The following is a 12842-nucleotide window of genomic DNA, read 5'->3' as shown; positions in this document are numbered from 1 at the left end:
TATATATTTACCATTATATAATATTCTTTACTTAAATATTCGCGTTAATTATGTACCCGTCATTTAAATTCTCGTTAATATTCTTTGTTTAATCTGCTAGAAGAATTAACAAAAAAGGTAATCATCTTACTTGTCCTACTTAACAGCGAATAATTACAAACGCGCGATTTCGAGTTCAATTTAGACGCGAAAACCTGACCTGAACCTGTAATCGCGTCGAATACCGTAAAAGTTGATCGTGCGAGTTTGCCGCGACACGACGGGGAATCAGTTTAGCCCGCAAACGAAGCTCTGGCGGCCGCGGCGCGGCTAATCCCAGATCCGCAAGTAAGTTCACGCCGGGGGTGTAAACCCGAGAATGTTGCGGCTAAGCTACACTACCTGCTCCTCGCGCGATACCTTGCGGCCCGAGAGAAAGTTGGTCCGGCAAGGTTTATCTCGACGACATTTGTTCGATACCGTGAAAGATCGCTGCGAACATCAGGGAAGAGGGCACGCTATATCGAGCGTGGCACAAAAAAGGGCGCGAAAGAGGAGAGCCGGATGCAACGTTCGCGCCCTTCCCGAGCGAGGATCGCCCGAGACCTCTGGCTCCGGGAGTTCCCATAAAATGACTGGAGTAACTTTTTTACTTTATCATCCGGCCATTCTACGAGCTACTTCAGCGTGCTCGCATACGCGACCGTAAGTACATAGATAGGTAGATACGTAGGTAGGTGTGTAACCGGTATTACATGCATACATAGGTAGGTAAGGCACAGCACGCGAACACGCGAGTATGAAAACGCGATCGAAGTAACCTAGACTCCCCGTTTCCAGGCCGACATCGTGCGACTCTCTTCGACGTTGCTCAGTCGTTTAAGTACGTACTCGTATATTTCATTTCGCATTTGCGCTACGGCTAATTAAGGCATTTTACCAGTACGCGCGCCTCTCGAAAAGCGAGTATCTTTTCGCGAAGAGCTTGGTGAGTCGCGTCGGACGATAGTCGTTGAAAAAGAGAGCACGTCGAAAATCGTTCCGGTTTTCCAAATTGTCCAGCGTTGCGTGCTCGGTGATACGGAAAGCGCCGAATGAGGGCGGCGATAGTGGACGGGATGCTGCCGGGGGGGGAAGGAAAGGAAGGGAGGGCTGTTCTCCCCTAGGAGCGCGTTCATTCCATATGTACAAAGGCGCGAAACGCTTGAACGACGAATACAGAAACGGCAAACCGGGAGAACAAAATGCACCGATGGCACGCGCAAGCGGCTGTCACCCGTCATTACACGTCGTGCTCGATTTTTGGTCGCGTTTTTTTTTTTTTTCAACCGTTCCGTTCGTTCTTTGCCCGCCTCAGCGCCGGGCTCTTTGAAAAGTACCGACGTCTACTCTGTCAATTACTGATAAAAACGACGACAGGTTGCGCGGCGCGAACGACAGCCCAGAACCGAAACCGAGGACGCGGGTGGCGGGAATGTAAATTATCACGTCTGGCCGGACGATAAATAACGCGCGACCCGAGCCCAAAAATGCGACGGCTGTTTTGCCTGAATTGAAACGACGAAAAAAAAAGCCGATGATCCCGCGAGAGGACAACCTGCGCGTCATCCGTCTAACTCCGCAGAAATCCGTTGAACGCCCCTGCACATCCTGCTTGCGTAAAGTGATACAATTTTTTTTCCCCGCTCGCGCTCCGGATTCTTCCCCTACTCCTGACATTTTATTGAATGAACTGACATTTGAGAAATTTCTCCCTTTATATCGGAATAGTTTTGAAAGTCGCCCCCGATATCTCGCATGCCCTCCCTGACGCACGATTTCTCCGGTTATCTCAATCGTAATGGCGGTGTATTATGGCGGCGGGTCTAACCAGATTCGTAGAGAGATATGATTACGGTAGAAACGAGTTTTTCTTCGCTTGACATGCCGATGAAATATGATCACGGCAACCAACGTCCGTGAGACATGGGGGATGTGGGTGTATGCGGCATCGTTCAGCGTGCATAATGTCTCATAAAACGCGCGGCGGGGTTATTTTTCGGGAAACAACGACGGTGGCCGACCGTTTCTATCGTGTCCGGCTGAGAGAATGAGATTTTTCACCGTGCATTTTTCCCTGAGCGCGTTTGTATATCAAAAACCAAGATATTTTTGCAAACAATAAACCCGATTACGTCATATCAATTTTCCTTTATTGCATGATGCTAAATATACGACGGTTTTTAACCTGTACATGAAGAGAGATAGGATTGTTTCTAATATTCATGCTCAAGTTTTTTTTTATCACTCGTTGGCTACGATTTTTTTAATCAGTTTGAAATAATTATTTCGTCAATATCAGGATAATGGAATACAAATGCCGAGACTGCACTATTTTAATTAAGAGGACGATAAAAAATCTGAAAATTTATATCAAAATATATTCTTCCGAGAATGGATTCCAAAACCGAGATTTTTGATTCGTTGCTGGTTTTTGAAACACGATTGCTGCAAGTAATTTCATTTGAAAATTCGCGAAACTATTTTCTGGATGCTACCAGAGCCAACCAACCACCGACTCGATGTTCTCTTTATGGCGTCGAAAAATCTATTTATCGTTCGTTTCGTTCGCTTTCGGTTGTCGTGCTGAGGTCGAGCCGTAGAGAATCCATTTTGTATGATGTAGAAAAGCAGAACGGTAGCGCAACCGTGAGAACGATAGCGAAAAAGAGAAGAAGAATAAAGAAGAAGAGGAACAACTAAAAAGGGAGAACCGAAAGAGCAGTCTACGCACTATATCCACACACATATGTACGTTTGTGTATTATAAAAGGTATTGGGGTGCATACACCATGCGAAGCGCGCTAACGTCGAAACAAAAATGACGTGTGATTTGGAAATATTCGCCGCCTACGTCATCGCGAATTACCGACCAGATCTCGCCTAACGGGACACTACCGGCGGCATTTTTCACAATATACAGTAGCGGTAAAGTCAGTACGAGCTTGTGTAACACGTAACTCATACACGAAGCTGGCCAGAAACGCAGGAAAACACGAGAGTGAGAGCAAAAGAGAGAAAGAGAGAGAGAGAGAGAGAGAGAGAGAGAGAGAGAGAGAGAGAGAGAGAGAGAGAGAGAGAGAGAGAAGGAAAGAAATAAATGAAAAAGGACGCGATCTCGATAGCTCGTCTCTTAGCTCGCGAGGGAGGCTCCTTTCCACCCCACGAAGACATCGCCACACGGACAGGCGAGCCTCCGAGGAAATCTTCGTAGTCGACCCGGACTGTTTCCTTTTCCTCGAGTTAGACAGGACAGACGAGACGGATCTGCATTAACTATGGATTTCACCCATCCCCCTCTGCTATCACGTGGCCCGTCTTCCGCTTCGACCGCGTCTCTCTCTCTCTCTCTCTTTTTCCCTTGTGTCTTTGCCTCTTTCTTGTCGCTCTGCTTTCGATGTTGCTGACACGGAGTGCCAATTTTCCGAACGATAGATAGAAGTCGAGCGCGTTACGCGAATTAAAAAAAGGAGAAAGACAAAAAACAGTGGATTTCCCCTGCGTGTTACCCGAATGCACGTCTGTCGATCGTCGGAAAAAATGACGAAAAACGGAGCTATTGAATTCAGATCGGCATCTCCATTGGGGAAAATAATTCGTTCCGTACTGATGGCGGCTAGCTCTCGGTCATTCGTTACTAACAGTATGCTAGTTTCGCTACGTCCACACATCGTCCGTTGGACGATATTCCGCTTTCCTGAGGATGAACCGATATTTCGAGTGGATACCGAGATCGGTAACTCGATCACAGAGGTCCGTGGAAAGCTTTTAAAAGCGTATGTAGCTCGTTCTGATTTTCCATTACGTACTTACTACTTTGTTACATTGATCCGACAACAACGCGACGTTTTACACATCGCGTCGATACGACATTATCATTTCCCATCGCTGAAACTCGCATTCAAATCCGGCGAGAGCTTTCCGACATTTCGAATTAGGATTACGTCGCGACATAATTAATTGACTGAAATGCCGGGGATGTATCATCGTCATTACGGAGTCAGCGTAAAGCTCGCCGGATTACCGACTGCGGCGACAGATTACCGCGTAATGATCGCCCAGTTAGCATTGCACTCGGTCATTCGATCCCTAAATTCACATTTATTAATGTATCGAGCAACGATAAGAAACGCCATGGTGTTTCGCGCGCAACTACAAGCTTTTCTAATCCGCAAGCGGGCTCGCGAGGCATCGCCTCGTCCAGTCAAGTTTAACGTAAGCGGTCTTAAAGTCCGTAAAGTACACTCCTTGTCGTCTCCAAGATTGAGCTTGGGCGCCGAAGAGAGACTTGCGATCACCTCCATCAAAGTCCAAGCAAGTCGCGCGGACGATTCGTATTTTCGACACGAAACGTGCGAAGCCTCGATAACGCGAAATTGGACTCTCGACGAGTCGAGCTTCAATCGCGACCAAGGTGTCGTGTCGAGGCAACGCTGACACGTGTTCGCGATACGACGTACACGCAATGCGTGCGCTCGTCATTCGGTCGCTCCCTGCGCGAGACACGCGTTATTGCTCGCCCCTTTGAGACGAGTCAGCCGGACTTTTTGGCGGCCGGTCCTAGGGAGCGACAGTCACACGTCGACAGCATTTTCCTTCGTCCTACTTTGCATTCGACACTCGCGACGCATTAAGTAGTCCGTTCTCCTTTTTTCGCTTTCGCGAGCGTCCTTGAACGTATTATATTTTCAACAGAGAACGTTACGCATACTTTCAATAGTTCTTCCTCCTTTCCCTTATTTTCTCGCGCACGAATCATAAATACGGCGAGAGTCTCTTAATTATTACAATCGGCTAATTTCGCGAAACGATTACGCGTATATCGAGAAATCGAGTCGTAACGCGTACAAGAGAAATTATATTTTTTTCAAAATCGTTTCGATGGACAAACTTTTCGCATGCGCCATCGATCGCAGAGCACGCGACCGACAGCAGCGTCATAGCTAATAAGTAAACCGTAATAAATTACGTAGATCCAGAACGTTCGTTCGTGCAAAAGGATTATCTCGTCGCGTTTAAATAACGCCCGAGCGGACGAGCGTATCGGAGCTTTCGATCTGGTTTCACGACGCGACGCATGCGACTCGATTCTCTTTTATACGCGCGATCGAACGCGAGATACCCGCGTGGAAAAGTGGCGCGTCGCTCGGGCCCTCGTAGATTTCGAGAGTCCTAGGAAGAGAGCACAGCCGCGTTGTCCGCGGTCATTGTCCTCGCGCACGAAACGTCCACAGCGAAGAATTGTCCGTATCACGACAATCGGACGGGAGAGTTACTTTAACACTAGAGCATTTTTTCCGTTGATTTTTACTCACCAGTATTCTGCGCGATAATCGGGTCAATCGCCAGCAACACGACGAGGAAGATAGGAGTCATATTGACCACCTTCTTTCCCGCCTTCCCTCGGTCACCCGTGATCACTGCACACTTAACACCACAGCAGCGTGCCACCTATGAAAAGATAAATCACCTTCGTCATAAACATACCACCTTCATCACTGGGAGGGAGGACGTAGAAAAGCAGGACGACGAGATGACACGTCTTCCTGACGAAGACGTTGCCGCAAACGTGACACTGGATAACGATCGGTAAGATCGACAAACTCCTCTCCTTCGTCGCACACACAGGCGCCGCGAGGAGAAGATTGTTCGAAGAAGGGGTGAGGAGAAAAATCGGACACGTTGAATTCTCGAGCAGTACGACGTAATCGCGGACGATCGTGCCGAGATTAGCGTTCGCTTCTCGTTCAGACAGGAACAAGGAAACGTAACGAGGAGTTGTTTGATCTACGCGTAAAAAAATACTTGTCGTTTCTGTGCGTTTGCGATATAACTGCGACAAAACGACGGAACAACGCGAAGGTGCCTATTCAGTGGCCATCGAGGGAAAGTATCGACACACGCCATTTACCACTCTCTTTCTCTCTCTCTCTCTCTCTCTCTTTCTCTGTCTCTCTCGTTTAAATATTCCGCAAATATATCGAAAAACAGTCGGTGTGAACGGTCGACATTAGGGAAGAAAGAAGCGCGCGTTTTTCCCTGAACCGGTCGCTGACATCGTAATAATGGCTATGATCGCTGTGCCACTTTCCCTATATACGTTTCTCGCGAGTGAGACTATTTACATTCTTCTACCGTCCGCTCGTGCTCGTTCTTGCCGGTTTAATGGAAGGATCAATTTTGGAAAGGATGTCACTTCTAGACCGGCCTCCGAAAGGCAGAACGTCGCGATGTATTTCCCAGGAGATAAAAGATATTTCCACTTTACTCTCCCTCCGACATGTTTCGCTCTCACGTTGCGACTCTTCCTCCTCGTTCCGTTTTGCCGAGTCACCGGTCGTCCTCTTCGCGTCGTTCTCTTCTCTTTCGATACCGACGATAGAGGTGCTAATAAGCTACGCACGCGGTAGCTTCTGATAGTTCAGATAATTCCGTACTTCGAAATGTGTAAATGATTATCTGCCGCCTTATACCGACTCTCCTCTGCCGTTCCTTTGACTCTTGTTAAAAATCCCACATTCTTGACTGTGGGTCCTCTGGTTGCGATTATCTCGACTCTTTCTTCCTGTGATTCCACGACCATCCCATATTTTCGCGCGTCCCACGCTCTAAGCCGAGAGTCCTCGCGACAAAGCTTTCACCGAGCTTTGCCGCGCGAGACGTTGACCCTAGACTCGGCGCCGACCACGGTTCCGACTCGCGTTACATCCTGCACGTAACTGGCTGTAATTGTTTCTCTCTGCTTTGCCGCAACTTCCACCAGGTGGATAGACTTTTCATTTTCCACCCGATGCTCCTCGTAGCGTTCACGTTATATACTCTTTTTCCTTTGATTCCTCACTAAGCAAAGGGTATATACATATATATGATGTAACTCCACTGACGCTGAAAAGTGCGGCAGTGGAAATAACTGGTTTTTGATAAGACCACTGTAGAGAGTGCCGTAACGCGGCCCTTTTTCGCGAAACAATGGCGGAGCGTTGCAAAATGTAGAATTCTCTTTCGTCAGGAAATACGAACGATCCGTTCTGTTTAGCGATCAAGCCGAGTCCGGCAGACTCGGGCAGAGAAATTGTTTCGCGAGAAAGAAAAACGAGACGAGGACGATTAATAGTGGTAGCTCGCGTGTTGATATTTGTACGGCAGTATTACATTGCACTCGCGACTACGGACTCCTTCGAATCTTGTGCTACCTCCCTCGCCGCACGCAACGTTACGTTCTTCTCACCATCCAAATCCTGCGAGTATATTTTCCACAGTGTTTTTCGCTGCATTTGTACGTCTTCCAACACGGTTCTCGTATCACTTTCCGTCTCTTCTTTCTTGTCTCCAAAGCCGTGCTCGACGTCGATAAAACGTTAATCTAATTCCTCAAATTCGCGAACGATCGATTTCCGACTGGTCGTTCTTCCCATTCCATTATTGCTTTTTCATTTGTCGAAATATTTTGCGTAAATTTTTAACAGCACAATAGAAATTCGACAACAATCTCTCGTGACTTCTCTCTGTCCTGTCTCTTGATACGACACTCTAAATAATGTCGTGTGTTGCGTTTTTTCGTGCAAAGCGTGCAAGAGAATCAGTCCCATTCGACAGACAGGCTTGTCTTTGCAGAAGTTCCACGCGTTTCCAGCTTTCGAGAGAAGAAACAACGACTCGACGAACGCGAGCCTCGGATTCCTATCGCGTACTCGCGACTCAATTATAAATTACTCCGGCGAGCGTATGAGACCCCGCGTTAAGGGTAGTTTTCTGAACGCGCGCTGCGGCCTGACTGACTCACCCCCATGCCCCCCGACGGCACCCCCCACCCCACGCTTGCCCGCCGCCGACATTCCTGACGCAGGCGCACCACCCTTCTCGACCTCGGGATCGCCGTACGTACACGTACGAGAATTCGCGCCAGACCAGATTTTACGACTATCGAGAGATACTCCTTTCCTCTTATACTTTTTTTTTCTTACTGGACTAAAGTCGCGAGTTACGAGCGAGTTTATGCATTCCCAGATATATGTCGGAATGTAAATCGCGAGAGAACTTGTTGGCCTTGGAAATTTTTCAATAATCTTCGCGACGGTGTTTCCATCTCGCATGTATCTCTCTCTTCCATCCGTTAATATTCTTATTAAAGTGACAATATAAGAAATGATCTTTTTGGCGAGAGAGAAAGAGAGAGAGAGAAAGAAAGGAGGAAATATATACGCGTTATAACTAATAGTTTTATCTCGGAGAGTGCGCTTTTCAAAATTGATCGCAAATTATATCTCCTGCGAATTGTTAACGGCACCGTTATGCAAGCGAGAAACGGGAGCAATTCGGAGAGCCGAAGAAAGGGAAGAAGATAGCCGCGAGTTAGGTAGGGGGTTGGTTTCGGCGTTGGTTTAAAAGCGACGCATGCGTCTCCCGCGTAAGGGGATGTCCGGGGTGAGCTGCCTGCCGTACTCCGGCCGACGTATCGCAGTTTCTGGCTTGATGTTTGTCCGCGTGGTACTCCCAGGGACGGCTGTGCTCGTGGCAACCCCACGAGGGTGCCGCTGATGTACCTCCCGAAGAAACATCTCTCGCGTAGACAAAGTTAGCAGAGAAGGATAGAAAAGGGATGAAAGAAAAAAGCGAGAAGGGAAGGGAAGAGAGATGAAAAAAGGAGGAAGGACAAAAAAAAACGCGGCAAAGAAGAAATTATCGACGATAATCACGCCGATCTGCCACGCTTGCGCCTTCTTGCTTCGAGAGATAGTCCGAGGTCTTTCCTTTCTTTCTTTCGCGCCAACACCTGAAATCTTCGTCGTCCAGTCACGGAACTCAAGAGACTCCTGGGAATCTACATGGAAGACGGACTCTCTCGGTGGGATCGATCGTTTTTTTTCAACAGGTAAGTGCCGTGATGCGTTTACATGTACATATGCCAATGTGTATCTATCCACGTGTGCATTTGGACGCGACAAATCAAATTTCCGCTTGTACGAAAATAATACGCGAGGATTGTCGAAACAGAAAAATGAAAAACAAATATATCTCTATATCGTTAAAGAAATCAAGGATATCAAATTTTCGTTATCTAATATCCTTTGAAAAAAGTTATATCTGTCAATAAACAAAATAATATAATAACATTTAAAAAGTAGAATTTTTTAAAAAAATAACTGGACGTTTTATAAAATCACCAATCAACAACGAACTTTATTTTAATTGTCATAAAATCAAAAATGTAAACATACACAATTCATTAATTTCATTAATGGAAATTCATTGTATCGTTCCATTTATCTGAAGATCTTGATGAAAGTGTAAGCTTGGAAAATCAGGCAAAATTTCCGTACTGAGCGAGATAGGATGGCGGTCTACTAGCAATTAATTATTCGTGGTAATTGGTCAATGTTTACGACATTGCCGCGGAAGTAATTTATGCTTCTTTATGGTTTTATTTCGCATTCTCTTTTTACGGTTAGCCGTACCTTTAATGCTACCTCTCTCTCATCACTTCTGCCGTTCCAGTTCCCCGTCGACCGCTAGCCCAAGCATACTGACTCACTTCCGCAATGGATGCGCATTTGCAAATGCGTTGGGTCAGCACGCGACTCTTTTGCATATGCCAGTATATGTATATCGAATTCTTTGAATATGATATATGGCATGAATAACATAAAAACAGTTATATTGCGTTGACTTGACAAATATATCAGTGCTTAGATAAAACGAAAAATAAAAAAATTATTAATAAATTTTGATATAATAAGCATATAACGTATGATAAACCGACCAATATATAATAATACACACAGATCAGATTATCTGTCCAGATATCCATGTTTTTATATGACATGAATTTATGGTCGTTGATATTTTAAATACATGCGTAACATCTATTAAATATTTTAAAATAATAAACTTTCGCAATTTTTCATAATAATTTTTTTGGTCTAAATAACATGTCAAAATTTTTGGTACCTCGAAATCGAATTAAACGATTACCTATACTTTCTATAATTTTCAATAATAATAGATAATAATGTATGTATATTTAATCGATCTGATCGTTAGTGCTATCATCATTAGAGCCATCATAAACGTGAAACAATTATACATTAACTACGTAATTTGAGTTTAGGGACATGGAGAATATTTGATAGATGCCGGAAAATATTTATTAGGCTGCATAGAGCGGCAGGTCCTGCGTCCTGCCCTCATCATCTATACGGGAACTTTGCTCATAAATCGAACGCTGTTTAAAATTGCAAATAAAGTCGGACGACAGTAAAGTGAGTGCCGAGAGCTTAATGCAGAAATATGCGAGAGAGCGCGATCTCGCTCATGCGCCGACCAATGCGAAAACTAAGAAAAGAAGGCAAAGAAAGAAATATAAAAACGCATCTCGCTCGGGCCGCGCGTAGTCGGAGAAACCAGGGAAATGCGCTCGCCGTTCTCGGTGATAATAAAAAATTCTAAGATGGGCATAACTTAATTTAATACCGTGGCCGGCGCGCCGTTGCCCGATGATAAATCTCTCGGTATCCTTCCCGCCCCCTGTTCCGGCTCTTTTCGTCATGCTGAAATCTTTCCCCTCGTTCTTCTCTCGCCCCGAACAAAAGATAACAACCGGAATAAGAGTAACCGGAAAGCACGGCGGTCGAGCACGGTGGTAGGTCTTAATTCAAGACAAGGAGACAGGCTACGAACGTGCACGGAAATGATGGAGAATAACTCGGGGCAAGGGGTTAACAGGATAAAAATCGTCGGCAATTGTCGCGTCAGTTTATAATTAAGTTCTTGGCAGATTCCATTCATGATTGAGAGAGACAGATAAAATTCAATGCTCGTTTGAAATTTGAACAAGAGTCAAAATATGTCGTATTGTTAAATGTTGTGACAAATTACACTGGAAGATATTATCTTTATAAAGCTGATATATTTTTTATAAAACAAAAATATTCATGCAATAAGATATGAATAATTTGAGATTATCTTTCGTGTAATACGTTCTAAGTAAATTTTCGCTGAATTATATACAACGAAAACATAAATTAAAAGCAAATTATTATGATTAATATTTGATTTTGCATTTCATTTTTTCTCGCGCACACATATTCCCTTCTTTTATCAAAAAATTAATAATGAATAAATTGTAATTTGCAAACATCCGAAAATCATAATCAAGTAAGCTCGAGTGGTTTTCATTTGCAATCAGGTTAGTACTTATAAAATAAAATTTGTTCGTTTATCCCCAAAACGAATGTAATATCCTAATCCGCTTAGCAACGTTTATCGATTTAAAATTTGAGTTAACGTGTATTACAAAATGCAGAGAAACTCGATGGATTATGAAGAATACATGATTTCTCGTTCAAACGGCAATGGTGTTATATAAAATAGCCGATAATAACCCTCTCCTCAAGAGGAAAACTTGAATATTACTGAAAACTTGAATTTACGATAAAACTTGTTGTAAAGAATGATGTGTATTTTTCGCGCATAACTCGTTTGTTGCTTTCTCCTTCTTTCTTTTCCCGTTCGCAATGCTGACGTTGTCTCATTACTGGAAATTCTCAAAAGTTTTTTTCCGGGTATGTGCGTTCTTTCCGAGTTTGTTTGCGCTTGTCCGCAAAGCGGACATCAACGATGCTTCTTTCGCGAATCTTTTCCCCATTAACACCATATTAACGTCGGGATGTCTCGGCTTCTCGCAAAAGAAAACGGGAAAAAGGTAGAAGAACGCCGACGGTTCCGGAAGGGTGGTGGAGAAGCTTGCGGAACAATCGTACGCCGTGCACATTCCGCTGACTTATGAATAAACATTTTTCGAAGGTACCCAGCGGAAAATTACTCTCGGAAATACCTCGATTTTCGTCTTATATTTTCTCATGAGAGATTCTACCCTCTTAGTATACTATTTGCTCCTGCAAAACCGGATAATCGAGCCTGGGAGATTTTCGTATTTTAAGAGAAAGCAATTGATAAGCATTAGAACAAAATTATTTCATTTCCCTCATTTTCTTAGAAATTGAAAAAGTTTCGTCAAATTAAGTTTCTTTAAAATGTAAAAATAAGTGGCGTATAATGCGAAATTTGATATTTGCTAACGGAAGTTTTAAAAAATCTATTGTGATGACATATAAAAAAATTAAGAATACATTATAATAAAATATATCATTTTTTAAATAAAAAAATGGAAAAAACTTTAGTTATAATAGAAAAATTTTGAATACTCTTCAAGTTAACATAATAATTTTAATAATTTACAAAAAAATGGTGTATGTGTATATAACTAGAAAAATAGTTAAATTATAATTGCGAGAAAAAAGCTACGCTTCCTAATAATGATTTAATAAGTCATGAAATTTATTTCCGATTTAAATGTTCACGCATTTATGACCAATGTTTAATTAGTTCACTATTACATTGATAAATATGAGATATATTGCTATATGAGATATATTTCATGAGCGGTGTAAAATTGTTTCGATAAAATCAATATGCTAAGCGTAAATTTATACAAAATCGCGCGAAACTCTCTTCAATTCTCTTTCGCTTTTAAAGTGATTCGGATGTAAAAGCAATATAAACGTAAACGTAAAATTGTTCGATCTCTCTATTTAATATAATTATGAAACTAAATTACTTCCAGTTATATAATCATTAATAAAAATTACAAAAAATTAATGTATTTTAATATTTTATTTAATTAATAATATGACATAATCCCTCGAATAGCAATGTATTTATTATATATACAATGCAATATTTTGATAATCTTAAATAAAATATAATATAATAAACGAAACATAATAATGAAGCGATCAAAAGCCTTAACGATAACTTCAATCGAT

General features: G+C 43.2%; 1 protein-coding gene across 8 annotated transcripts in view; it reads right to left on the bottom strand.

The window, feature by feature from the left end:
* LOC105258293 (tyrosine-protein phosphatase Lar) overlaps positions 1–12842 on the bottom strand; it is a 369476-nt gene that overhangs the window by 204497 nt on the left and 152137 nt on the right. For all 8 annotated transcript variants that reach the window (XM_011269465.3, XM_011269470.3, XM_011269471.3 and 5 more), the window contains exon 4: positions 5334–5469. In XM_011269465.3, coding sequence (XP_011267767.1) covers positions 5334–5394 — 61 coding nt within the window. In that variant the 5' untranslated portion in view covers positions 5395–5469. The remainder of the gene's footprint in view (positions 1–5333; positions 5470–12842) is intronic.

This window comes from Camponotus floridanus, unplaced genomic scaffold (genome assembly GCF_003227725.1).
Source record: "Camponotus floridanus strain SB8 unplaced genomic scaffold, Cflo_v7.5 scaffold2, whole genome shotgun sequence".
NCBI lineage: Eukaryota > Metazoa > Arthropoda > Insecta > Hymenoptera > Formicidae > Camponotus > Camponotus floridanus.
Note: the sequence above shows the minus strand (reverse complement) of the source record. Positions and strands in the feature narration are given on the sequence as shown.